At 40.2% G+C, this 27874-nt stretch overlaps 2 protein-coding genes across 2 annotated transcripts; one reads left to right on the forward strand and one right to left on the reverse strand.

Annotated features, from left to right (window-relative positions):
* Positions 1 to 1666: 1666 nt before the first annotated feature.
* Positions 1667 to 27652, reverse strand: LOC103697498 (protein ANTI-SILENCING 1-like). The gene is made up of 13 exons (XM_039132498.1): positions 27443 to 27652; positions 27230 to 27333; positions 21645 to 22049; positions 10582 to 10750; positions 9876 to 10492; positions 7181 to 7207; positions 5723 to 5815; positions 4225 to 4303; positions 3938 to 4028; positions 2661 to 2769; positions 2442 to 2558; positions 2250 to 2337; positions 1667 to 2161 (listed from the first exon to the last, which is right to left on the reverse strand). The coding sequence occupies exons 3-12, from the start codon at positions 21990 to 21992 to the stop codon at positions 2287 to 2289; spliced, it is 1701 nt and encodes a 566-aa protein (XP_038988426.1). The 5' UTR covers positions 21993 to 22049; positions 27230 to 27333; positions 27443 to 27652; the 3' UTR covers positions 1667 to 2161; positions 2250 to 2286.
* On the forward strand, positions 11732 to 15207 carry LOC120112736. The gene is made up of 2 exons (XM_039132497.1): positions 11732 to 13619; positions 13696 to 15207. The coding sequence occupies exons 1-2, from the start codon at positions 11888 to 11890 to the stop codon at positions 13839 to 13841; spliced, it is 1878 nt and encodes a 625-aa protein (XP_038988425.1). The 5' UTR covers positions 11732 to 11887; the 3' UTR covers positions 13842 to 15207.
* Positions 27653 to 27874: the final 222 nt, after the last annotated feature.

Consider the following 27874-nt stretch of genomic DNA (forward strand, 5'->3'; position numbering starts at 1 on the left):
GCCATCATTACTTGCTAGGAGTGTTGCTGAGAAGCGCAAGTCAAAAGCTACCTGAGCTTGTGGAAGTTTTTGCAGGCTTCCGGACCATTCATATTTATTCATATTTATCGAAAGACGAATAATATTACTGATTGAATTGCTTGCTATACTGCTCGCTAGTTTGGAAAGTTCCGCTGAGAGAATCTCTCAAGTCTATTTCTTCCCCATGATTGTTGTTCTTGGGCGGCAGTGGCGAAAGGAGAGGCTCCACCTCGGTGGATTACAGAGGAGAGGAATGGCAGGTTTGAGACTTGCGAGGGTCCTGCACGGCTTACGGAAACCAGGGAGGGAATTCCGATTTCGATATTCTATTTCCAAGAGAAATAGAAGTAAATAAGCCCTATTTCCAGGAGATTTAAGAGTTCGTTCCCGAATCTCACGAAGGCCGGGAATAGAAATTAGTGAAAAATCATCGGCGGGACTCGAGTTCCTGCGCAGAATTCGTGCAGAGCATCAACAGAGTTCGTGCAAGAAATGCATGTAAATATCGGGATCGAATTTATTCGCAAGGTTTATGCTGCGTGATAATGGAGTTGGTGGACAACGTCATTGCATGGCACCTTCAGTATCACATGCAAAGCTCATGTTTAGCAGCAGCATAGGCTGTGCCCACATAGCTCATGCTGCCAAGCAGTAATTTTCACATACAAAGTTCGCATTGATGTGCATGGTTCATGATGTGGGGTCGGAACCCCGACACCAGCCCGCACACCGGCCGAGCAGGGAAAGCATCTGCGTCCCTCCCGAGGTATTGTCCGCTCTGGGATTGCCGCTTCGGGTCTGCGGGAGGTCGCCCAGGGCCGGAGCCCAATGACAGTCCCAATGACAGTCCCGAGCCCTGACGGCGCGGGGGTCCGCGGAGGTTGCCCCCTACCCTCACGGTTTTGTCCTATAAAAGGGCCCTCGGTGAGAAGAGGTGTTTGCACCCCCCATTTAAGGCACAGACCTTTCCGCTGATTACCCGATGTGGGACTAAACTGGGAACCCCATCCCACAACACAGCCCCCCCAGCGGGAAGGTCTGTGCGTGACCGGGGCCCTTCCTCTAGCGCCATCTGATGTGGGGTCGGAACCCCGACACCAGCCCGCACACCGGCCGAGCAGGGAAAGCATCTGCGTCCCTCCCGAGGTATTGTCCGCTCTGGGATTGCCGCTTCGGGTCTGCGGGAGGTCGCCCAGGGCCGGAGCCCAATGACAGTCCCGAGCCCTGACGGCGCGGGGGTCCGCGGAGGTTGCCCCCTACCCTCACGGTTTTGTCCTATAAAAGGGCCCTCGGTGAGAAGAGGTGTTTGCACCCCCCATTTAAGGCACAGACCTTTCCGCTGATTACCCGATGTGAGACTAAACTGGGAACCCCATCCCACAACAGTTCACACATGACATCAACAAAGTTCGCAAAAATTGCTCATGAAAAAGCAAGAAAAGAGTTCGTTGCTAAAGCCTGTGCAAGCAGGAATTGAGTTGATCCTTGAAATATACGCCGTGGTAAAATATTTGTTTTACAAAACTTTTGCTGTCCTGGAGCAAAGAGCTCATGGACAAAGATCGTGCTGGGGACAACGAATTCGCGTACAGCACCAGGCTAAAATAAGTGTGCCAGGGGAATTAAGTAAGTTGTACCTCAGAGGAAAAATAAAATTGTTTAATCAAATAATTACTGGCCAGCCATTCACCATATGTTCTGTTTAATTTAAATCATCCACATCATGCCGATCTTAGCATAATTAATGACCTACAAATTTTACAGCTCATTGCTCATATAACATTTGGGGTGGGCATGGGAACGCCAAACTATTACAAATAATACAATCTAAATAAAGCCGATGTGGCCAACCATGGGTAACCCGGTCTACCAAAATGTTACATTACAACCCACACATGGTGGATGCTAACCTCGATATTTGGAAGTCTTGGAGGTTGGTGGCTCGGGCTACTCAGTTCATTAAATTTTCAGCTGCTTATGCCATGTCATTCTTTGACCAGAACTGAAGAATCATTACCACTATACTCGATGATCCCAACAATCTCTTCCAGGCTCATATCCAGAATCGAAAACAGCCTGGAACATACATTCGCCATGAACAAAAGTTGAATGTTCCATCGGACCCTTGAGAAATAAGCACCTGTAAGTTGTTTTTTGATAATTTTAGAAGAGTAATTTACTATAGAATTGAAAATAAGTAAACTGGATGAATGATAAATTTGTCAGACCTGGAACAGTCTACCAAAGGATGCAGTGATTACTCCTTTACTTGTGCTTCAGGTTCTTCTGGCCTAGTTTCTGCTCATCACCATGCCGCTGAAAAAAATGACGCTTTAAATACAAGGAGGCTGAAGGCAGCACATAATTGATATATGATAGTATAAATTTTATCAAACATAAACATATCATTCTGTTAAGACCTTAAACAACCGGTGGAACCATCTGACAGATTTTTCTTGTGTAAGAATCCAATCCATGGCCATCTCATATTCAATTGTATTAGGCTGGGAACAGTGTGACGTCGACACAGCCTTTTTCTGAAAACAGAAACAGCTTAAGCATAGAAAAAGAAAAAAACAAAAAACCAATACAAGGAGATAATTGATCTAGTTTAATTCAGGAAAAGAAGCAATAATCACCATATCCTCTCGTTGCAATTGGGACTTGAGCATGACAGACGAATGACCAGTAAATGTAGATGATTTTGGCAGTGGCACCTTCAACATGCCTTTGCTGCAAGTAAGGGGTCTGCAAAAACCAATACACCAAATCAGAGGGGGAAGAGGAACGATTCTAGTCATTATAATACCTTCAAATGTGTGTGTGTGTGTGTGTGAGAGAGAGAGAGAGAATGGTTGAGTTGAGCAATCTAGAACATAATATACCTCAATTCAAAAAAAAAAAGGACTTCTTGACTTCAGTTATCTTGAACATATAATAGTATCAGCTAAAAAATTCTAATATCCATTAAAAAGTCAAAATTTGATCAACAACTTTAAGTTGCAATTATCAAAAATTATGAAAAGGCATTGACAATTTTCTCAAACGAAGGGAGCTAATGCATTAGGAACAAAAAGGAACCTAGAACACATATACAGAGGAGGAAGTCTTGAATTGAGATACACATGCTGCTGCTACCTAAGTCAGTTGCATCAACATTTGGTTAAGCTGAAAAAATGAATTTTTTTGCATGGGACCCCCGAAAGAACTTCAACACGACCAATACACTCCACTCTGACATTTACAGGCACATAACCTAATAAAGCTGTCTGAGGTAAGCCCCCGTTCACCAGACCACAAGAAGGAATAAGCATCACTAATAAACCAACTGGATCTATGCATCTCCATAAGCAGCAGCATAACAACTACTAAGTTACAATATGAAATATCTTCCATTACACGCACTCCTACAGAACCTATGTATTGTTTTTTAGTGGATAAATAGCCTCTCAATGTGTACTTTCTGAAAGTAATTCAGCAAGTAGTTGCTTATAGAATAATCGCCTTCCAATAAATTGAATTTTGCAGTTTCAAGTTACTTGCCGTAAAGATGTTTTAAGGTATACCAAAGATGCTAGAGATTTTAACCAATGACAGTGAATGATGTCCTATATCTTATCGATGCTGCCAGATATTTTGCCACATATAGAATTGAACTGCACACTTGTAGAATCTCTGACAGTGGATTAAACAATTTTCATCCATATAATTGCATCCAGAATGTGCCCACCGTGAACTAGGTGGTAACCTGACAGAGGGATGGGAAGGGGCTGTAAAATTGCTGAAACAAGTCTAAACTAATGTAGGCACCAAGCTTCACACACATCTACAGCTGAAAATAAAAAATCTCCACTATCAAATATTTAACAAACATTGTGTCACTAGCAAATGTATATTGCAATAAAAAAATCAATACCTTCCTTTTGGCAGCATTAAGCATCCCATATTGATCTTTGAAACAGCCAGATCTGCGGCCTCCTTTGTTTTAAAAATCGCATATGCTTGACCTACGATACAAGAACATTCATCACTACTGCGCTACCAGAGAAAGAGGAAAGCAGTTTACTTTGTCGTGCATTTAGCAAAGCAATCAGGAAAAAAAAAAAATCCAAATGCCGACGCACCCTCAGTTCCCATTTTATTCATTTTCTTCTCAAAGTTTCTACAATACAACTACCAGATGGATTTTGTGCGATGACATACCGTAATTAGGATCTTGAAATGTAGCCTGTTGAATAACCCTTGCAGTGCAACTTTGTTTCAAAGCGAGATAGATGATATCCTATTACAAGACAGATCACAGAAACAGACCATTAAGCACCTTATAAGTTACAGCATCTAATTCTGATTCATTTAAAGCAAAACATTAAAAGAAAAGAGACGGACCAAAGATCAAATGCCAGGCATAAACACAAGAGTACAACATCAATCTACATACAGCGTATTAAAGGTTCTTGCTTTTGTCATGTCAGACTAGTCCAACTCAAACTTAATTTTTGTAGCTTGGCCAGCTTTGGGGCTTGGCGCACTTGAGTTTGTTGCAATTCCTAGACAACTAAGTTTGTTAACTATTATCTTTTGAACTCACAGTATCATTTTAAGGAAGATGCAGAGGCAAAGCTCACATTCACAATTCGCAGCATCGAGTGCTGCCTGCAAAGGTGGGAGAGGAAGTACCATGATTATTGGACGCTTGAGACATTAGGGGCCTATTTGGATATTCCTATAAGATTGGGTTAAAAATCCTATTGGAATCGGGTCTGTTGGCTAATCTAGCTTGTATTTTCAAAGAGCCTATCCAAACCCAGCCTAGATCCTAGCCCTTGAGTTGTAGGAAGAAAAAAAAGACCTCCATAGGTTTTTTTTTCTTTCCATAGTACTTGGGCTAGGTGGTATTTGGATGAGACAGGCCATGTTTAAATGGATGGCCCAATCCATGGATTCTACATGATTTTCAGCCCAATCCTATAGGAATATGCAAACATGCCCTAACTAGGCACCGTCAAAATAAGCATACTTCCTCCTAAATGCTAGGATATTGGGAATCTATCTAATGAACTACAATAACTTGTGCACCGTGAGCTACCATCATGATGTGAAATTTCATCAACCTAGAGGGCACAAACCACCACATCAAGGCCAACCTTCATATTACCCTATACATGGGAAAAGAGCTCAAAGAGGGGCAAACCGCCACTCCTTCCTAGAAATTATCTAGTTTGTCCAAAGTCCGCAATCTCGGTACCGAGTATTATACTAGTTTGTTATTAGTTCAATATAACACGGGTCGGTACGATATGGAATACATCCCATATCAAAATAGTTCTCAAACCATTTTTTCGCCTTTTTATCTTGGTACACCTCGGTATTACGGTCCTATACACCTCAGTATACAGGTTCGTACACCTCGGTATGGGTTGGTACACACCTCGGTATACCGGTCCTATACAGAACAAAAAAACCTAATAGTAATTTTATGAGGTATTCATACAATTTCATATATTTAGGAGGGTATACATGCAAAAAAACCTAATTTTAATTAATAAATGACACCATCACACCAATTGGAGCCATCTGAAACAAAGATTTTAGATCTTGCTTGCTTGGAGGGAAGACAAGAAAAAACAATGGCAATAATAGAAAGGGAAAATAACACCAACTAGTTGACAAAAGCAAAAATCAACCAAATTAAGGACCATACTTCTACTTCCGATGATGTATACGACGGGTCCAAATTCTCAATAAACACAAGTGTTCCTTGCTCAGCAGCATTCTGCATCCTCACTTCCCAAGGCTGAATAATTGAATAAGAAAAACCAATAAATCAAGCAACTATGTACTATTAAAAATGCTTTTAGCATACATTAAATACTGACAGACAAGATCTGAATTTCTTGCTTTATTTCTTCAAAGCTTATCAAATAAAGCAGATGATTAGTCGGAATCCAAAAGTACCAAGAGCATGAATATACCTAGCCTCATAAGCTAAATTTGTAGTGCAGATATAAACAAAAAACAGTGAACAGCATTACTAACCTAATAAACATATTACAGCCTGTTTGAAGACCCTAACAAACTAAAAAGTAAGTTGAACTCCTCTAGCATCAGTAATAAACTGAAATCACAAAAATTACTCATAAAATGAACTTACTCTTTGTTAGATACGATGTTGGACTCTTGACTTAGATGACTGTACATACTGTTCTTTTATAATTAAAAAAATATCCGGACAAATCTTAGTTACCAAAAGCAAGTGGGTCTCTTAAAAATAGTTTGAATAATGAAATGTTTAAGAAGCAGCCAAGCGGGTGTGTAAATAAGTTTCCAGAGAGATTCAAAGCAGGTTCGCCACCCTGAGCAGAAGCTTCCTGCCACCAAGTGATATTTAAAAAAACACGTCACACATCCGTGTTGTTATGGAACACACACTTGATAATCCTAAGTTCACTTTCGATGCAGAAACTATAAATGAGGATCTTACTGCACAATGTTTGCAATTGTAATTTCCAATAAATGATGTACTGGTCATGTCCTACATGTTCCCCATGTAATTCAAATTCATAGAGGAAGGAGACCCATTTACTCAATTTTTGGGCTTTCTATGTTATACTTTAGCAATGCCCTGATAAGTTGAGACTTCTGGCAAGGCTTCTTTCAAGAGCAAGGTCCAAGGAGATTTTTGAGATTTTTGATATTACTATTTCCATTAAACATAGACAATGAAGATAGCATGTGTTCAAAAAAGAAAAAAGTCCAAAAGTTGCCCCCTTAACTTGGTATGAACTATGAACTTGGCATGACACTAACACTCACTGTCCTGTGTTGCATATTTCATGTGAGCCCTTTAAAACAAGGATAGTGCCATTAATTGTGCCAGTGCTACAGTAATTATTGACAAGTGGGTAATTATAATTGCAGCAAGCAGAATAAGATAAAACAGAATAGGCAAAAGAAAGGCCATATATAGTAAATATTTGTCGCAATGCACAAGGAAAGGATAATTAGACTACCTCAATTGCACTGGATTAACTTTAAGGAAAATCAACTAATAGCAAAAGATGCATACAACTAATACAGATGACTATGATTACTTTATTAAGGAGAAATCATATGAAAAAATGAAAAGAAAGAACATGGTAGTAAAACAAAGGCTACTCACAAGTCCCTTGAACCACTTGCTTCTATCCTGTTAACATGACAACAAAAATTTGATCAGAGTAGAAATTTTCTTGGTTTTGCATGAAAAGTAACTTTTTAACACAACATAAAAAGTCCAAAAAATACAACCATTTCCAGATGCACGGAAAAAAAGGGCTTCAACTGACATGCTGAAGAAACTTAAATAAGATCAATTCTTGTGCTCAATAACATAGTTATACACTTTGATTTTATTCATTCCCTGATTTTCCTTTTGCCAATGCAGTCATTTGGACACTATAGCCATATTTTAATGTACATCAAAAGGCTGAGACTTTTAATTCTGCCTAGGTACAGGATTTTTTTAAAAAACACTAGTCCAAGGACAACAATCTCACCAGTTCTGTATTCGACACAAGACACTCGGTCGAACAGTTACACCAATACAGTACGACAGTATCAAATGACAAACCATCAATTGTCAATTGAATTTGTTCCAGCAAGTAAAGCAGATAACTAATAGAATTTAAATTTATTTTATCAGGTCAGATGGGCTATTTGATATCAATAAAAACTTATAGGTAACGGGTAAATTTACAATTGATAAGTTGTAAACCAGAGTTCAATGCTGCATAGAAGTGAATATACATAAACAACCAGACTTTTCTAGGTCTGTCTAATCCAGTCACCTGAAAAGCCCAAGATAACATTATAAGAAAGCACGTAGCAACACAACCACATATCAAGGTTTCGGTTTTAAGTCCTTTTGACTTTTTATATGACCTGAAACACTAAGGATGGAATGGATCAGCACTAGAAGTAAAACCAAAAAAACATTAAAGTTCTTAAAAGATGAGAGATCCGGATAGGAAACTTCTGGTCATTTTTGTGCTTAAGTCAATTCTTGTGAAACAATCACAGATCATGAGAATATATTTGCCAGGTTATTGTCAAGTTATCAAACCAATCAAACGGTTACCACTAGGAAGGTTTAAATAGGTTCAGGATTATGATGTCCTTTGCAGTTAGAGTCAGCAAGGTAATTAGAAAACCTAAACATGATACGTCATGATATTAAAAAACCAAAAAGACATGATACGCGATGATATACTCATCACATATCAGAATACTAGGTTTGCTAGGTTACATCATGTTATCAAAGGATCGCCAGTAAGAAGGTTTAAATAAGTTCAGGATTATGATGTCCTTTTGCCAGTTAGAGTTAGCAAGGTAATTAGAAAACCCAAACACTAGAAGAATAGAACAAGAAATCAGAATTCACTCATGTATATAATTGAGAATATGTCTCAAAGTAGCCAATCCATGCTATTCACCTACATGCCATCATAGAATTTTGATCATATCTTGTAGCTACACAAATAGGCTGATAAGCTTAATAATGTATTTTTTTGCTCTTATTTTACTTCTAAATCCAGAAAGCACCTATTCTGCTCCCATACTGGACACAAGTCGACATTATTTCAGTTTAATATCAACTAACTCAGCTAAAATATATTCTACATGTTTGTTAGTCTTGTATCTTCAACTATAGAGTGAAAATCAAGTTGCATGATATAAGCTCTAAATTAGAATATTTTTTATAATCAGAATTGAAACTCATTCCATACCATATCCATTTGCAGATCCTACCACAAAAATTCTCCTTATCTTTGTGTATGAATTAGTCTATTATTAACATTGTCACAAGTCCATTCGCCATTTCATACCAGGCAAAATATATTGTCAAGCAGCCAAGTAGATAAGAAACCTATGCTCATGGGATCTGTTTGCAGATGTGTACCAGTGCACTTTCATGCCAACATGTGATCAACATGGATGTAACTTAAAAGCAGATTGAAAAAGAAGAAATACCAAACAACCATGCAGCATGATTGGTATGATACATCACCTTGAGAGGGTTTAATAAGACAAAAGCTAAATGGTTGCATTTTATCATCATTACACATCTTGCAATCTTCACGTGATAACTTCATTTTTTAGTGCATACACCTGTCATGGTTCACCAGGTAATAACTTGTTTGTTGTTTTCCATCCAGTAAGTAAACCATAACGAGCAAGCTGTAGCCTCTTATTCTAAATTAGCTTGATCAATTTTTTGCCTTTCTTGCTTTTGTACTACAATTCTTTATGGATGAAAAGGTCTACCTTTTGGTAAATCCAAGCTTTTTCAAATTCTTCCTGCAAATTTTCAGATTTTCCTAGGTCCAACAAAGCTATCAAGACATACCAAAAACCTTACATTTTGAAAACAGCCAATCTTTGAAAAGATGCACTATGTAAGTTTTCTCCATCTGAGGCTTGTCATGGTTACAGCACGTCCACCTTAACAATCTCATCTCTAAATGCTCACCATGTGTTTAAGTTACTGCCAACAGTTTGATCCATACAATAATTTTGATGTTATTGTTTGTCTTATATTATGAGTACCCTGTTCTATCACCAGGCAATGTTGATCGAGTCCACAAGTGAATGATACAAGAAAAAATAGTAGGACAATTTTCACCTGACAGGTACAATAACAATCCAAAACCATCCACTAATATACAAACTGAAGGCATGATAAAGTGGGAGGGACGTAAGGAGTAAGCTGAAAAGGCACATATAAATGATGGGGTATAGATAGCTCCCCTCATGCAGCCATGCTCATCAATTACAACCTACAACAATGTAGCATCAATGCATGTAGTAAATATTACCGCATCTGGTCTCCTAGTTACTTCCAATGTTTGAGGGTCAGCCCTTTTATCTTTGTTTGCTGGAACAGAAGGAGATGCCTTTTTCAAGGAATTATCTAAAGCTTCACTGTTCTTCTCACTAAGCTTCGCCTTCTCAGAAGATGCCTTATCTAAGTTTTTTGCTAGGTCATCAGTCAATCTCATTTTCTTTGAAGGTTTTTCTTCTGAACTTTGATCTCCATCACCAATAGCTTCAAACTCTGGCTTCTGATCTCCATCACCAATTGCTTCGGATATTGCTTCAGTCTTTGGCTTCTGATCTGGTCTTCTGGTTGCTCCCAATGTTTGAGGGTCAGCCTTCTTATCTTCGTCCGCTGGAACAGAAGGAAATGCCTTCTTCAAGGATTCATCCAAAGAATTGGTTTTCTTCTCACTAAGCCTCACCATCTCAGAAGACACCCTATCCGAGGGTTTTCCTGAGCCATCAGCCAATGTCATTTTCCTTGAAAATTTATCTTCTGAATTCTGATCTCCACCAATTGCTTCAAATGTTGCTTCAATCTTTGGCTTGTGATCTCCATTACCATTTGCTTCAAATTTTGGCTTCTGATTCTCTTTCCAATTTAAGAGATACTTAACTGAAATACATTCAAACAGACAGATCAGAAAAACTTGTTCCAAGTTCATATTACAAACACAAACAGGCAAATGGCAGTGAAGTACTTGCCTTCAACACCAGCTATTCTATCTGCTATCTTTTCGGATATTTCATAGCTTCCAACATCAAATGTGCGATAGAAGATGTAGTCAGCCATAGCCAATTCTTCGCTGGAAGGTTGTTGATTCTTCTCGTCCTTTGAAGTGCAGATTACCCGACATTTGCCAGCTATAGCTTCCTGATTTTTTTGAAAACAAAATGTTGAGGTAATATTGCCAAATAATTATTTTCTCAAGGACATTAAAAGAAATAAAGCGGCCATGGATCCAAGCAAAATAAGTAAAATAACATGCTTCCATCCAATGAAAACAGAAAAAGTGCAGCGACCAGGGTCTGTTGAACCGACCTGTACCGGTCGGTTCAGCCCGAACCGGACCGGTACCGACTGGAACCGGTCCGGTTCCAGTGTGTAAATCGGTTCCGACCCAATATGGGTCGGAACCGATGGTTTCGAGCACCATACCGGTGCGAACCGAGGCGGTTCGCACCGGTACATGCTCGAACCGGTGCGAACCGCTCGGTTCGCACCGGTTCGGTGCTGGCAATGAGGTGCCAGCGCTGTGGCACTATGATAGTGCCACAGCGCTGGTTCAAAGTGCCTCTGGCAGAGGCACTTTGAAAGTGCCACAGTGGCACTTTCAAAGTGCCGTTTTGTGCGGCACTTTGAGCTTCCGTTTTGTGCGGCACTTTGAAAGCGGGAGGTTTAAATTGCCGCTTTGTGCGGCAATGCGACCGAAAGTGCTGCTTTGTGCGGCACTTCGCGCGGCACTTTGAAAGTGCCGCGCTGTGGCTCACAGTGGCACTTTTCAAAGTGCCACAGTGACCCAACGGTTGGCTATAAAAGCCAACCGAATGCTGAAGGCTGAAGCCACAAGTGCATCAGCTTAAGTGAAGGAAAGGCAAAGAGAAAGGAGGAGGAAAAGAAGAGAAAGGAAAAGACAAAGGCATGAAAAAAAATTAGAAAGGTCGGAGAGCGTCGTTTTTCTTGAAGAAAAATCCAGCAAAAACAAAATAAGGTAAAATTCCCCTACATTGTTTTTTTAATATTTCATTTAAATTGCTTAAAAAAATTAAGTCAAAAATTGCCAAAAATTAGGAAATGATTCAATGATTCCATTTCGTTTTGAAATTTTTATATGTTGTTGATATATAATTTAATTTAATTGCCAAAAATTAGAAAATGATTCAATGATTCAATGACATTAACTGTTTTTTTTACAGAATTTATATAATTTATAATTTAATTAATAAATTTAAAAATTAATTTTTAATTACAAAAAAATAAAAATTGAAAAAAATTAATGTGGTCGTAGGAATGGAGCCATCAAGGAGAGGGCAACCCCAAGAGCGTAATATTGGCTGGGAGCATGGGAAGATGCTCGGTGAACGTCACCAGTTTCAGTGCAATTATTGCCACAAGTGCTTCAAAGGAGGAGGAGTAACCAGATTAAAGCAGCACTTAGCCGGTAATTCTCGTGAGATATCTGCATGCTCGGAGTGCCCACCGACCATCCGTCAGCTGATGAGGAAAAACCTCGCTGAGATCAAAGCAGCCAAGGAGAGGGCTGCCAAGCAGAAAGCGGAGGTGGAACGCCAAGCTGCAGAAGCACCTTCCTATCACTTGATGGAGTCACAGGAGGCCGAGGGTCCAGATGAGGAGGAGGCACAGATCCAGGCTGCCATGCGGGCGAGTCTGGATGATCGATGGCAGCAGGAGGAGGTGGCGAGGTATCGGGCTCGATTTGGGCCCTCGTTTTTTGAGTCGGGCGCCGGTTCTGGTGGAAGCAGACAAGATCCAGAGTTTCAAAGGACAACATCAGTCAGGGAGGGCGAGGGCAGAGGACGTAGCCGGATTGCATCTATCCTGGGTGGTTTTGGTAGCCGAAAGAAGTCTTCCGGAGGAATTCCACTAGGTGCGTCAATCCATGATGTAGATCCGGATGCCTTCCCTAGAAGAGATTCGAAGCAGCAAAGAGTAGACACAATGTGGAAGAAGGAGAAGAAGAAGGATATGTGGCGAGCTATTGGATCCTGGTTCCACTTCAGCCACATTCCAGCAAATGCTGCAGACAATACATACTACAAGTCTGCCATTTCTGCCATACAGACTGCCGGTCCCGGTGTTGATCCTCCAGGTCCGAGGGACATCTACGGTGAGCTTCTTGACAACAATAAGGAAGAGCTAGAGAATTGGATTGGTTCATATAAAAGCAAGTGGCCCACATATGGGCTCACTCTGATGTGTGATGGTTGGACCGGTCCGACAAAGCGGGCCATCATCAACTTTCTGACATACTGTGATACGAAGACCTTCTTCCACAAGTCAGTTGATGCTTCGGATAAGGTGCACAACGCCTCATACATCCTCAGACTTATGGAGGAGGTGATTGATCAGATTGGAGAGGAGAATATCGTGCAGGTCGTCACTGATAACGGACCGCAATATAAATTGGCCGGGCAGGTCTTGATGGAGCGGCGACCACAAATTTTCTGGACCCCATGTGCTGCACATTGCATCGACCTCATCCTGATGGATATTGGAAAGATCCGTAGGGTGCAACATATGGTGGAGATAGCCCAACGCATCACCAGGTATATTTATAGCCATACTTGGGGTCTTTCATTAATGAGAAGGTATGCAGGGGGAGAAATTCTTAGACCAGGAGTCACACGGTTTGCTACGAATTACATTGCACTTGATAGCTTTATCGAGAAGAAAGGAGCCCTACGTCAGATGTTTGTTAGTCCCGAGTGGCAGGAAAGTAGATATGCCCAGGCCGGCACTGAAGGAAGCAGGATGGAAGACTTGGTAAGCAGGCAGTCATTCTGGCAGCGGGCCAATGCGATAGTCAAGGCTATCAAACCATTATATGAAGTGCTGCGGGCCGTGGATAGCGAGAGGTATCCCCAGATGGGCTTTTTGTATCACATGATGGAGAAGGCAAAGGCTCAGATCATGGAGGCAGATGTAGCCCATGCCCAGGAGTACATCGACATCATTGAGCGGCGGTGGGGAGCCCAAATGGGTAGGAAATTGCATCTAGCAGGTAAGCGATAATATTGATAATTATACTGATTGATATATTTGTATAGTTATACTAAGATGGTGTCATCTATGTGCAGCATACTATCTGAATCCCCGGTTTCAGTACGAGAGTGGAATTGGTATGGATGATGAACTTCTTCATGCTCTGCGTAATGTTATTTATAAGATGGAGCCTGATCCAGAAGTCGCCGCGTTATGTATAGAAGAGGTAACTATGATTTAGTAACATATGTAAATATATCAGATCTTATATTATTGACATACTACAACAAGCTTCTTTCCACAGACCAAATTATTTAGAGAGGTAGCCACAGCTTTGGACAGCGACCAGCTGTCGTGAGCAAGACAACTATGAATCCAGGTACAATACAAATCTGCAAGACATTTTTGCATCTGAATTATCTTCAACTATGAGGCCATCATATATATAAAATGTAATTATCTTCAATATTTTTGCAGCTGAATAGTGGATTCATTTTGGCGGATCCGCAAAAAATCTTAAGCGGATAGCTATCCGGATTCTCTCCCAAACGGTCTCCTCGACTGGCTGTGAGCGCAACTGGTCCACCTTCGGCCTCATCCACAGCAAACAAAGGAACCGTTTGACACAAAAGCGCCTCAACGACTTAGTTTATGTGCACTACAATCTACGGTTGAGGCTAAAATGCATTCAAGAGGAAGTGGAGCTCAAGTATGCAGATCCCATCTATAGAACTTTTACAGATGATGATGATAATCCTATGCTCGACTGGCTTGCGGCCCAGCAGCAGGAGCCCGAGCTTGATGAGCCGGGATCACCTCGACGACCAGCCAGTATCATAGCCACCGAGGCTATGGTCGATCCACAGCAATGGGCTGAGCGTAACATTCCACGCACTCCTACAGCTGATATGACGTGGCTAGTGGGGAGCCAGTCACCGCATGACTGGTCCGATGCTCCCGTTCAAAGAGATGATCCTCTCATGCGAGGACGAGGACGAGGACGCTCTACTACCCAGTCGACTCGATCAGGAGGGCGTCAATCCCAACAAATAAGAAAAGAAAAGGAAAGGGCCCCAATGGAGAGTGTCGAGGAGGAGACTTGGACCAGCAGCGATGAAGATTCTGGTGGTGATGGATCTACTAGCCATGGAGGAAGTGGAGGACAGTATGGTACTAGTTATGAGACACAGCCGGAGGGAGGTTTTCGATACACCGGTGAGTCTCAGTTTACACATGCTACACAAGATACGGACCACGGTAGGCCGTCTGATATAGGCCGGTCAGATACCATTGCATATCGAAGAAGAGCTCCTCGAGGTCGTTCAAGAGGCCAGGATGCAGCTGCAGATGACCTTCCATATGGAGTCGAATCCATTGATGTATCAAGTTTCGAGTCTTCCTATTATCCGCGGCCTCAGCCAGCCTATGGATATGGTGCATCAGAGTCATCTTCCGGTAGCTACTATCCTGCGCAGCCCGGAGGATCTTACGGATCGGATTTTAGTGCCGGCATATTCGGATGGGCCCCCTATCAAGACACCTCTCAGAGCCAGAGCTTCAGCGAGAGATCCGAGAGTTCTTATGATCCAACGCGCATTCCTCGAGGATTGAGCATACAAGACTACAATGCCGCTTGGTTAGAGGGATGGGTTGATCTGCCTCCATATTATGCTGATGATCCAGATATTGACGAGAAGCATCGCCATTCGACCCGATTTTAGATATTCGAGAGTGATTTAAACGTATGTAATTGATTGTATCTTAATTTGAAAATTTTTTATGTTCTTCATCTCATTATTTGAATCATTTGGAAGTAATAAGTTGCATCATCTAGTTTTAACCTTAAACCTAAACATAAAAACATCCAAAAAACTCCAAAAAAAAAAAAACGACGATGGGTCGCTAAATGTACCCTATCGGTACGGTATCGGTTCGGCTTGGTTCGGCAACGGTACCGTACCGATACCGGAGCCGACCGGTACGATCGGTACCGCGAACCTTGGCAGCGACCAATCAGATAAAAAAAAATGGTATCGGACAAAAGAACCTTTCAGTCATTGAGGGATGGCAGTTACAATGACAGGCCAACGTTGAAATATGGCAGCATAAGACAAACAACATACAACAGAGAACTTGGGAATATATCTCGCTGAATCACATATAGTGACCATTCATATTCCTCATGGACACGTCGCAATCAATCCTAGAGCAACCCAATACGGGTGCACAAGTACATTGGGTAATCACAATACCTAATACAGATTGATTTCGAAAGGTTTTATATAAAGCTAGCTGCAAATTTTAGGCTAAACAAATCGATCTAATGAAATACTGAACATAAGGAGAGTGGAAGATGCACGGAAAAATCACATTGTCATCAAGACGGAATAGAGGAAATACAAAAGGATAATACAAGTTGCGACGTATCATGATCACAATTTATGACAAATTATGAAGGTGAAAATATTTCAATCCATGACTGAGTTTAAGCAGTTGATTGACAGATCGTAAACTATATATCGATGAACGTGGCTTATATATGAATGGATCAAGACTAAAACACTGAAATATCCCATATAATCTGTGCTTAACAGTGTCATGGGCAAAACAAAGACGAGTTATGAGTCCATGTCTCAACAAATACTAGAGCTATCAATAAATCTCCAGCCAAAGATAATACTACTCTAGCAAAGCCCTCCATAAACAAAATGAAAATGGGTAAACAATTATCTCAGTTAAGTTCCTTGATGTTGTCTTCTATCCTGTTTCTGTTTGGCTCTTTGGCTATAATTGCTTTTCTGTTACCGTAGAAATATATATAGGAAAATTTCATTATAGATGGAACTAGCTTGACTTATAGAAAAGATTATATATTGAATCTCCATTCTCTCTTTACCAATCTTTGGTTCTTCAGCTTTCCTCTCAAATCACTCGAGTTTCAACCTAACAAAGGTGAAAGATCAAAAGATAGGGGAGGGAGCCAGAGAGATTCTTTTTTGAAGCAAAAGAAACATGAGGATGCCGGTACTAGGACCGTATCGGTTGGCGAGCAATTCATTAACATACAGGTACGTACTTACCAACCCAATGCATACTGGAACCAGGGGAAGGAGAGGGCGAGGGGGGAGAGAAGGAGAGAGAGATCAGGTTGCCTGGGCCATGAATGATGCCTCCCTTAAGAGGGTGGCAAGATCCTCATCCAAGGTCCCGACCTCTTAATCCAACCCACAAAGATCCACAAATTCCAAACTTTGGGTTTCTTGATTATCATTGATCGAGAGATGGGGAGGTCAAGGGGCTTCGAATCCGAGACCTTCAAGAATGTACAGTCGATGAGGAATGCTTACTGGAACAGAGGGGGAGAGGAAGAAAAGGGAGAGGAGAGTGATCTGCTCACCTGGGCTGTGGATAATGCCTCCCTCGAATCCAACACCCCGATCCTTTGATCCAACCCAGAAAGCCTCGAATCCAAGCTTCTTGATCTCAAATCTGATTGCTTGGTTGCTCTTTGCTGCAGATCATCATCAATCGGGAGATAGGAAGGTCATGGGGCTTTGTACTCACAACCTTCAGGAACGAGCAGTGGACGAAAGACGCTTACCAGAACCAAGGGGAGGGAGAGGGAGGGGTGGTAAGGATGAAGAGTGGAGAAAGAGAGAGAGAAATCAGCTCACTTGGGCCATGGACAGCGCCTCCCTCGAATCCAAAGTCTCGATCCCTTAATCCAACCTAGAAAGGTCCTCGAATCTAAGCTTCTTGATCTCAAATATGATGGCTTGGTTGCTTTTTATTGCATATCATCATTAATAAGGAGATCGAGAGGTCGAGAGGCTTTGGATCCGTGACCTTCAGGAAGGAGCAATCGGTGAGCAACACCATGGACGGGATGAACGGGCAGAAACTAGGAGGGCGGAATATCACCATCGACAAGGCCCGGTCCAAAGGCGCCATGGGTTCCGTAGTAGTGGAAGTGAGTAGCGGTAACAGCGACGATCAAAGCATTGGAGGAGAAGAGGACGATAAGGCAAGAGAGGAGAATGGCGAGAAGATGAGTCGAATGCTCAAGAGTGTGGAGTCGAGCTAGAAGCTTCAAGAGAGGGCGAGAAATAGAGTGAGCTAGTGAGGAGTTGAACAGGTAAGGAGATGAGTCAGACCAAAAAAATAAACCATCTCAAACCGAATCGAAGGGCCATTTTGTATCAGTAACCATCCAATTCGGGTCAATATACAAAAAATAGTAGATTTTTATTTTCCCTTGAATTTCTCACTTTCTATAGTAATTTGAAACATTAAAAACTTTTTCAAACAACCTTTGGGCTAAAATTTCTGTGGTTAAAAATTGCTATGGAAAATCTCAATTCCCATGAAATACCATGGGAGTCGTTTGCATCCAAACAGGCCCTAAGTGGTTTATTCCCCAAACTGGCAACGGCACCGAAACAATTTTGAGCCCATTTGGTTGCATTGCCACTTCAAATGTTTTATTTTCAGAATAGAAAAACAAGGAACAATGACCTAAGAATTTGTGAAATGAAACATATTATGACATTTTTTGCACAAAATTTTCAAGGATTATTTTGGTTCAAGAATACAAGTGTTGTTGGCACTAGCCAGAAAGCAACTAACATGACATGTTTTGTGTTGTGCAGTGCCATGATAAGGAAAAGGTGATAAGAAATCAAAACCCTTCCTAACTAAAAAATTAAATAGAATAGCTTAAGAAATGCGATGTCAACCAAATGTCGGATTATTGATACAAGGTGAGCATAGTATATGTCAGATGGTATAGACAAATATTGGCATATGCTTATAAACCATGGTCTGGATTCCTGCTCCTAGCCTACCGACAAGTAGGGCTGCGAGCTGATCAGGTTGGATCAGAGACTAACACGCCTAAATGCAAATCACATATGAACTGGGTCAAATAAATCTATCCAAGCCTTCCATATCCATCCAAGTTAGATTGCTCAGGTTTAATATTTAAAAATCAATCCATCACATTTTTGTGGGTCACATCGAGTCAAAAACAATCCAAGCACAAACCACAATAAGGATGTATAAATTGATTGCCTAACGATACCGTAAACATATTCTACATAAGATTTGATTGATAATGACATATAAACGACAATCATGAACACAAATTAATAACTCTATGTTAATTCTATCAATAGAAAGAACAAAAATTATACTTACAGAGGGTTTTAAATTATATAATTGGATCTATTCTGGTTGGTTTGTTTTTCGATTGGAACTTAGTGATTTAGATCCAGTCCAAACTTGTAACAGGTCAAATTTAACAATCCAAGTCTAATCCAAATAACTTGGGTGCAGATTGAAAACGTTTCTTAAATTTAATGTCAATAAGAGTTAAGCACATATTATGAAAATTTAGTTATTTAAAACAAAGTAAAATGGAGGAGGAGTACATAAAAAAAATGAAAAAAAGATTTCCAAATAGTAGGGAAGTCAAAATACATGGCACGAGTTATCTTTTAAGATTGCTTCCAAGTTAACATTATTATTAGACTACCTAAGTTTGGCTTGCATGCATGACTTTGTTGCTTATTGGCCTTCACATGCACTTACATCATCCTCCTTAAAGAATCCAATCCTTGAGTTAACATGGCCATCACTCAATGGAGTTAATGTTTTTTCTAGATATTTTATCATCTTGATTGTTATTAGTCTTTTCTTTTCAAAATGTTGATGTATTTCCAATAGGTATTTTTGCAATTCTATGGATTGCAAAGATTAGAACACTTATAGATTGCAAAATATAAAACATATGTAAGGATTTAATTTTAGTAACATTTATTGTTCACCCAATAGCCAGTGTTCATGATAAATTCCTCTCATTGGTAAGATTATGAAATTATCTAGTATTATTCGTAATGTTGATAACTTGAGCCACTGTAACATAAAAACTATGTACCCTAAGTGAGTAGATCCTCCAAAGAAATCTCAAGTTGGGTATTTCTGTCAAGTATTATACTTGTCCTTTTTAGCATGTCATTTTGAGAGAGAGGGAGGTCTACCTGGAACTCTAATTACCCGAAGAACAAATGCTTGGGGATGCACCACCTAAGCCCTAACCCAGAACCTCAGATTGCTAAGCAAAGTGTCACAACTAAGGCAAGCCCCTAGTCACTTTAGCAAGTTGTTATTGCCACATCAATGTTTTATGAAGTTTATAATGGCTGAAATATCTAGGGGACAATAAGTGTAGTATGTTATCTTCAACCCAAGATCCGTAGTATCGGAACCAACACCCATGCCGGTAGGTCAGCGATACAGTATGGGACGATACCGTGCCATGCCGTTCTGACGCATACCAACAAAGGGAAACCAAAGAGGGAGGAGGGGGAGGAGAGAGAGGAAGAGAGAGAGAGCAGGAGAGAGGGAGATAGGGAGAGGGAGGGGGTAGAGAAAGATGATGGGAGAGGGAGAGAGAGGGGGGCTCGAAAGCCCTCCTTTCCTCCGGTCATCTGCAAATGCTGCTGGGCGGAACCTTGTTTAGAACAAAACAGAGGCTCGGCCAAAAGAGAGGGAGGAAGGGAGGGAGGGAGGGGGAGAGAAAGATGTCAAGAGAGGGAGAGAGGGGTCTCGGAAGCCCTCCTCTCCTACTCTAGTCGTCCGCAAGGGCCACTAGGTAAAGCCCCTATTTTGAACTTCACTTAAAATTAAAAAAAATTAAAATATAGGGACAAGCCCCTATTTCATTTAAAATAGGGGCTCCGCCCAGGCGGCCCCTGAGGATGAGCAGAGGAGGAGGAGAGGGCTTCCGAGCCCCCTCTCTCTCCCTCTCTTTCCTTCTCCCTCTCCCCTTACCTCGCCAATTCCTCCAATTGAAGGGTGGAACCGCCCCAGTCCGCCCTCGATACAGCCCAGTACACCTTGAACCGAACAATTAGGGCGGTACAGTGGTCCTTGCTTCAACCTTAATCTGATGAAACAAAAAAACAACTAGTCAAAGAATCTTACTTCATCACAAGTGGCCTCCATGTAACCTCTCTCTCCTTTGTTAGGTCTTTGTCCACATCTAACCTCTTTCTCTATATGACCATGCATCATCATTTCTTCTCACAACCCATTCCTTACAAGCCCTTATTTTATTGCAATCCATGCCACTCGCCAACTCAAGTTTTGAAGAAGACGCAAGAGTAAGATGAGGTGATTAGGCCTTAACAAGGCCCAACTACAAGTTTCAAGACATCAAGCATAAGCCTCATGGACTTCCTAAAAGTTTAAAATACAAAAAAGTATGATTGGATTATGAGCAATATAAAGGATGTTAGCTTCATGCTTGGACTTGATTACAAAAAATTTGTAGGGATCAAACAATATGGAGCAATCATCACAAATCTTTAAGGTTAGCATAAAAATAGCTCACCATACTTAGGATAGAAATTCAAGCGTACATAAAATTTCTCCCAAAATATATTAAACAAAGTTATTTCCTCTCTTCATTAGTTGTGGAAATATTAGTCCACATGTCTTTGCCTCCCAATTTAAGGTGTAACTAAGACAAAATATGAGCACCTCGCACATGCCTCCTCATGTGATGTGACTCACATGATAAGTACACACCCACTATCCTCAAGGCTTTTTTTTTGAAGAGCCTCACCTTGAGACACGAGGCAAACTCAACCTCAAATATACATTTTTAAACAATGCATCAAGAATGTGGAAATAGGCATGCAATTAGCTTCTAAACAAATATCACGCAACATATAAACGGAGACAAAGTATCATACATTAAAAACAAAAATTGATAGTTAATTATACCATGCTCGCATTTCATCACTATCCAAAAGAATGTCACCTTCATCTAATAGGAATGCTAGAACTATATTACAATAAAAAATGAATTATTTAGGCTCGTACTCTCATTGTCTCAAATACTTCTCATTTAAAATGTAGTTTATAACGTCAAGATTTATAATTCTAATCTTATAGAATTGATAGTAAAACAATTATGAAAAGGTTATGAAGTGTAACAAACTCCAACATTATCAAGTGAAGGGACATGAATCAAATTTACCAGTTCGTTGACATTGGAAAGACCAACACCTTCACCAGAAGCCATAAAGATCTCCTTCTCCAATGGCGCGTGATCTCCCAAATAATTTTGAATTTCATTTGGGCGAAAAAACCATAAAATCTTAACTCTCTTATGGCCCGATTGTTCCCATATCTTCAATATCTTTCCGATATACGGCTCGGGCTCACCGTGCTTAGAAAGGTAAACACAATCATATAACGAGTAGTTCACATTATCAAATGTGAATGACTCATAGAATTGACAATCCCTTTTTGTACCACCAATTCCTCTTTTTTTACCCCAATGAAATTGAATGTCATCATTACTTCGGTCCTTTGAATGAGCCATTGCTTGACTAGCTTCAAACCGAAGCAAATGAGGCACAAACTGGTGGTCCTTAAGAGCCTAAAATAAAAAGAAAGATAAACATGTCAATGTCAAACAACAATTAGAAAGTATGAAGTAACATATCGAATGGCAAAGTAGATTGTATTAGTTTGAGGGAAGTTTAAACAACGAGTGACATCAACAAGGCATTGTATAAAGAAAAAAGATCGAAAGTTTCCAAAGAAAGCCTAAAAGACATTGAAAAGGCCTATCAAGGTGAAAAGAATATTTGTTCAATGACCAAAAGAAGCCAATAACATGGTCATCCTATAAAGATAATTAAATTTTTGAGATATTGAAATAGTCAATGAGCTATGATGAAATATAAATAAAGGCAATGATCCCACTTAACTGTTGCAACATGATGTTATAGGAGGAAACATCACATTTATCCTATGCATATTTATGATTGTAACTCCAAAAATAGAATGGAGTCAATCATAGGTAAAAGAGTAGCCATTGCATGAGGCTCCTAGTATTGCTGGATCTAAGGGGGGTCATGGCATGCAGCATTACTGCCATGTGCGGAGAGCCTGTTTCCGTGTTTTGAACTTGAGACCTCCTAGTCAAAATGGAGCAACCTTACTGTTGCACCAACGCTCACCCTCAAATTAATCATAAGTAAACTTCATATTCACCTAGTTTGACCCACCACGCAACCGCTAGGTGTATTTGACTTGAAGAGATTTCCATTTGAATGGGATACATCAATATATGTAATGACAAATTAAAAGGAGCAATTTGGGCAGATTTTGTAGAAACGTAGATAATGTCCAAATGATATGCAATAATTACAAGATAAATAAAAAATCTAGATTATTTATGTCTCCAATATGAGATCGAGATAATTACCTAATAGCCTTTTACCATGCCTACTAGAAAAAAGATAGGTGCGGATAATGTTAATGAAACAACATTACTCCTTGAAGAAGCAAATGATATCTTCCAAGTTATGCTTTTGATACCCTTCTCTCTAATAAAGTCTGCCTTATACGGCAAATGGCATTCCAAATGTATCATCTTATATACATTATATTGTCAAAAACCATGGTGGTTTCGAAGTGTAAACAAGATGAACACGAGCAATCTAGGCTCAATACAAGCTTAACTCGAAAGGACATGAGACCACCGTTTATGAGACAGCCGCAGAATGGTCTTTGATTCACCGGTGAGTCCTAGTTCACACATGCTACAAAGAATAGGGGCCATGGTGCACGATCTGGTGGAGCCCGCAAAGATTCGATTGCATATAGGAGACGGGCTTCTCGAGGTCATTCAGAATACGATGCAGCTGCAAATGATCTCGCGCGTAGAGTAAGATCTATAGATGTATCAGATTTTGAGTCGTATAGTAGATCCTATTATTCGTGGCCACAGGCAGCCTATGATCCATACAGATACGAATATGAATATGGTACGTCTGAGACATCTTCCGATAGCTACTATCCTACGCAGCCCAGAGCATCTTACGGATCGAATTTTGCTATCAGCTTATTCGGATGGGCCCCTTCATAATCATTTTATAAGCCAGTTTATCAGTCAAAGGACACCTCTCAAAGCCAGAGCTTCAGTGAGAGATCCGAGAGTGCTTATAACCGAAAGCGCGTTTCTTTTGGGATAAATATACAAGACTACAACATCGCTTGGTCAGAGAGGTGAGCTGATGTGTCTCCAGACTATACTAATGATCTGGATATCTACCAGACACATCGCCACTCGACGATATTTTAGATATCGGTATGTATATTGTACTTTAAATATATATAATTGATTATATTATTTTATATTTTTTATCTCATTACTTGATTTGAGAATATTTCATGTTGCTTCTTGTAGCATGCAGCATCTCACTAATTATTTTATATTTTATATCATTTTAAAACAATAAGATGCATCATTTAGGTTAAACCAGGATCATAGAAACATCAAAAAATATCAAATTGGAGTTAAAATCATTGAAAAAGTTCAAAAAGATTGATTACCAATTAAATTAACTTGAAAAACTCCAAAAAAAAAAGGATGTACCGGCATGCCCAAGCGTATCATGTATCGGTACCGTACCGAACCGGTACCGTACCAACCCGTCTGCCAACCGGTACGAATTTCGGTTCGGCGGACCTTGTACTTACACAAGGACAACAAGACTTTCTTTATTTGCACACCTTGAACAGCACTTTGAAAACTTTCTAATAAATACACATAGAAGCACCTTAAGACACCTTCAAAGTTGCCAAAATTGCATATAGTGCAGAGAGGAAGAGAGTCTCACTAGAAACAAAGAACATTGACTTAACTCACTTAAATGCAAACTTAGAAGCTACTGGTCCAAAAGGAATTGGATCATTGATGTACAAGACAGTTATATGTCTGTTTGTATTTACACCATAAGTTTAAGCTTATTTATGTTATCAAACATAATTTAATAACATTAGTTTGTATGATAAGTTACTTGAAACTATGCAAGGCACATGTTAAAAAGCAATCACCGCAGATACTTCAGAATATCTGTGAAGGTAGATTTTGGTATCTCTTCACAACTAAGTTTGTTTATCCAACAAGTGTATAGCTAGTATAAAGTACTTCAATGGAGTGAACAAATTCGAAATTGATCAAAATATCTTAACATGCAAATTGCAATATTCTAACAAATTGTGCATCATCCTATGTCAGTGCTTACAATCAACTGGCAAATAGTGAATGGCATGACCATAAAATTAACGCATTAATCCTAGCCTTTATCCAAACTTTTAGTATGACAAAAAACACAATTGGATGATCCTTCAGCCAAAAAAGAACAATAACATCATCCACTTGACCAAACACTTATATGATTTTGTTATCATTTTTCCCGTAGCTTCCTTGGCACATGATCATGCATATAGCTTTCAGCCGATCGAATGTGAGAGCCCTTCATTTTGTTGCATCAATAGCAGCATTAGATGTGACTCTAATATAACATGCTAATTATGTCTTCAAGAGAATTTGAAAAAAGAAAGATTTAAAAAGTACTTACACTAGCAATGTCGCAAGGATTAAAATCTAGGTCCACAATCTCGGTTTCAAGTACCATACCAATACATTACCTGTTTGGTACAAGACGATACCCACCCCCTTATTGAGATAGCTCATGGTCCCTTTTTATCATGGTACCACTTGAAATTGGGCAATACATGTACGTACAGTATGGTAGACACCTTGGTATGAGGCAGTACTGCTTGGTTTGGACCGTGCAGGTCGCTTCCGGTTGATTCAGGGCCTGTACCGAGCTGAAACCTTGTCTCGCCCCAATTCCGACTCAGTATGGGTCAGTACACCCCAAACCAAGTGGTTCGGGATGGCAACCATTGATTGAAATGCTTGGCAATGAGAAGAGCATGCATAAAAAAATTTGTGTTTGCAGTAATGATGTTTGGTGGATATGGAATACAGGAAGTTGAAAGAAAAAACACAAAAATCAGTTAGATCATTCCCCATATAGATCTAGAATGGGCATGCATATGCAGGTTGAAAAGCAAAGGAGGGGTAGGACTAAGATTACTTTGATGAAGGTGGTGAGGAAGGATTGAAAGAATTCATGTGAAGAACACATACCTATGTTGTAAGACACCACTTCCACATTTGATTCATGTGGAGGGGCTCCATGCAAATGTCAAACAATTGACTCTGAATGTGGACTCAATTGGGCCAAAAAATAGATAGTCAAATGTTAAGACAGCAATGACTAAGATTGGGCATCAAGAGTCAAACAATAAATGAATGGCTAGTCAAACTCATATTACCTTGACTACCCCCCCACCCTCCCAACCAAAAAAAAAAAAGGGAGAGGGAGCTTAGACAATGAAAGAAGGCAAGGTTTGAGTAGTACTTAATTGGATGATCCAATGTTTATGTGGAAATGTGCAAATTATTACTTGAAACTCAACTAAAAGAACTACTTCTGTTCGCTTTGCTCATTTTGGTTGAAGATTATCTATTTGTTAATGAAAACATCTTCTTGCCAAACATGTAAACCAATCATTATAAATCTAAAATGAAAAAAGAACATGGCCCCAAACTTTTGCCATAATCAGATTAGAGGGTCATGAAATGCGTTGTAATTTGTATTTTGAATCTTAAAAGCCTAAGGTTTCGATGGCTTCAACTTACAATACATTCGCCATATCCCCAACATTATAAACAGCTTCGCTCCACCCTAAATACAATTGTTTACAAATTGAAGAAGTACCTGAACAATACAAAATCATGCAATTGTATGGCCAGTGCCATAAACAAAATTCTCCTTCTTGCCATATATCCTGAACTAGATCAGAAGTGCTCCATGTAAGACTAGTCAAACACCACTTAGCATCCTCAACATTAGAAAAAAGCACATTTTATTCCCTTAAAAAATTAATGGAGCAATCGAACAGTAATTACAAACTCATAATTCTAGGGGCAATAAAATCACATGACTGATTCGTGGAAAAAATAAAGTTCTGATCCAATTATCTGATCCAATTAATTACTTCAAAACACCTTTTATCTATGCCATTTCTCTTTACATTTAACTGCAAATGTCCCACAAAACTGCAAAGATATACGCTTCTTTTCCTCTCTCTTTAATTTTCTGGGGAGGGGGTTTTGTGAGTGGGGGACACCTGATAACCTACAAATTATTGACTTTAGACCATCTCAGGCAAAATCGCATGTCCCATGCTGCAGCATTAAAAACCATACAAAATTATATTTTGCAAAAATTATATTTTGCAGACTCAAACACCTTCATCACTACCGCAAAACAACATGGAAGAAAAAAGACACAGCATTGACCTACAACTATAAGCCCATCCGATAAAACATCACAAGGCAAGTAGGAAAGCAAATGACCAAAAAAATAAAGAAAGTCTATATAGAAGCGCGAAGTAATACAAGATACTCATAAACAAGCCCTAACACCAACCATCAAGAACATGATAAAGAAAAGAATGCGAGGTAATGGTTGCTTTCGTGCCCTAAAATATGTGCACTGCATCAATATACAACATATACGAAATGGTTCAAGAACAAAAAGAACCAAAAACAAACCCTAATTCCAATAAGCAAAAACCAAGAACAGAAACACTGACAAGATTACAAATTTTCCATGTGCCAAAATACCACAAATACAAGGAAAAGTGAAACAAAAAAGGAACCATAGAAGCATCAATTGGAAGATATACCTTTCCGGATCATAGACGGAACCATCTCCAGAGAAATCACTCCCGAACGAACGAAAACCACAATTCGGCACATGTAATTTCCCCCCGAAGGAGAGAGAGAAACCCTGAGATTAGAAGGAAACGAGCATCAGGTTTTCTTTCCATTGTAAACAGATCGAGAGAAAAATCAAGCGTGGCGACTAGGGGAAGGGAAATTCGAGCTGGAATACTTACAACAAGAACAAATGGGGAAAGCGAGGCCAAGAGAGACCGTGTGCAGCTTCGATTCGATTCTAGAAAAAAGACGGCGATGAAGGAAGGGAGTGGAGGATGGGGCGGTAGAGCTCAGAACCCTCGTCTCGTCGCCGTCGTCGTTCAAGAACTCGGGAGAGTTCGGAGAGGGAGAGAGTGGAGAATCGGACGGCGGACGGCAGATGGCTATGGAGAAGAATGCAAAAAGGGGCCCATCTATCGGCTTTCTGGGGCCGAGACAGCGGTTCGTATCAGTACCGGTATGGCTCAAACGTATCGGGCGAGATGCGAGGCCCTCCGTTATGTTACACTTGGCGCGGGGGTGGACAATTCGAAGCCCACCGCTGTGGATATATGGCCCAAAAACTTGCAACCCGGCGGCACACGCTGGACCACCCGGAACCGGAAGTGGCA

This window comes from Phoenix dactylifera, chromosome 12 (assembly GCF_009389715.1).
Source record: "Phoenix dactylifera cultivar Barhee BC4 chromosome 12, palm_55x_up_171113_PBpolish2nd_filt_p, whole genome shotgun sequence".
NCBI lineage: Eukaryota > Viridiplantae > Streptophyta > Magnoliopsida > Arecales > Arecaceae > Phoenix > Phoenix dactylifera.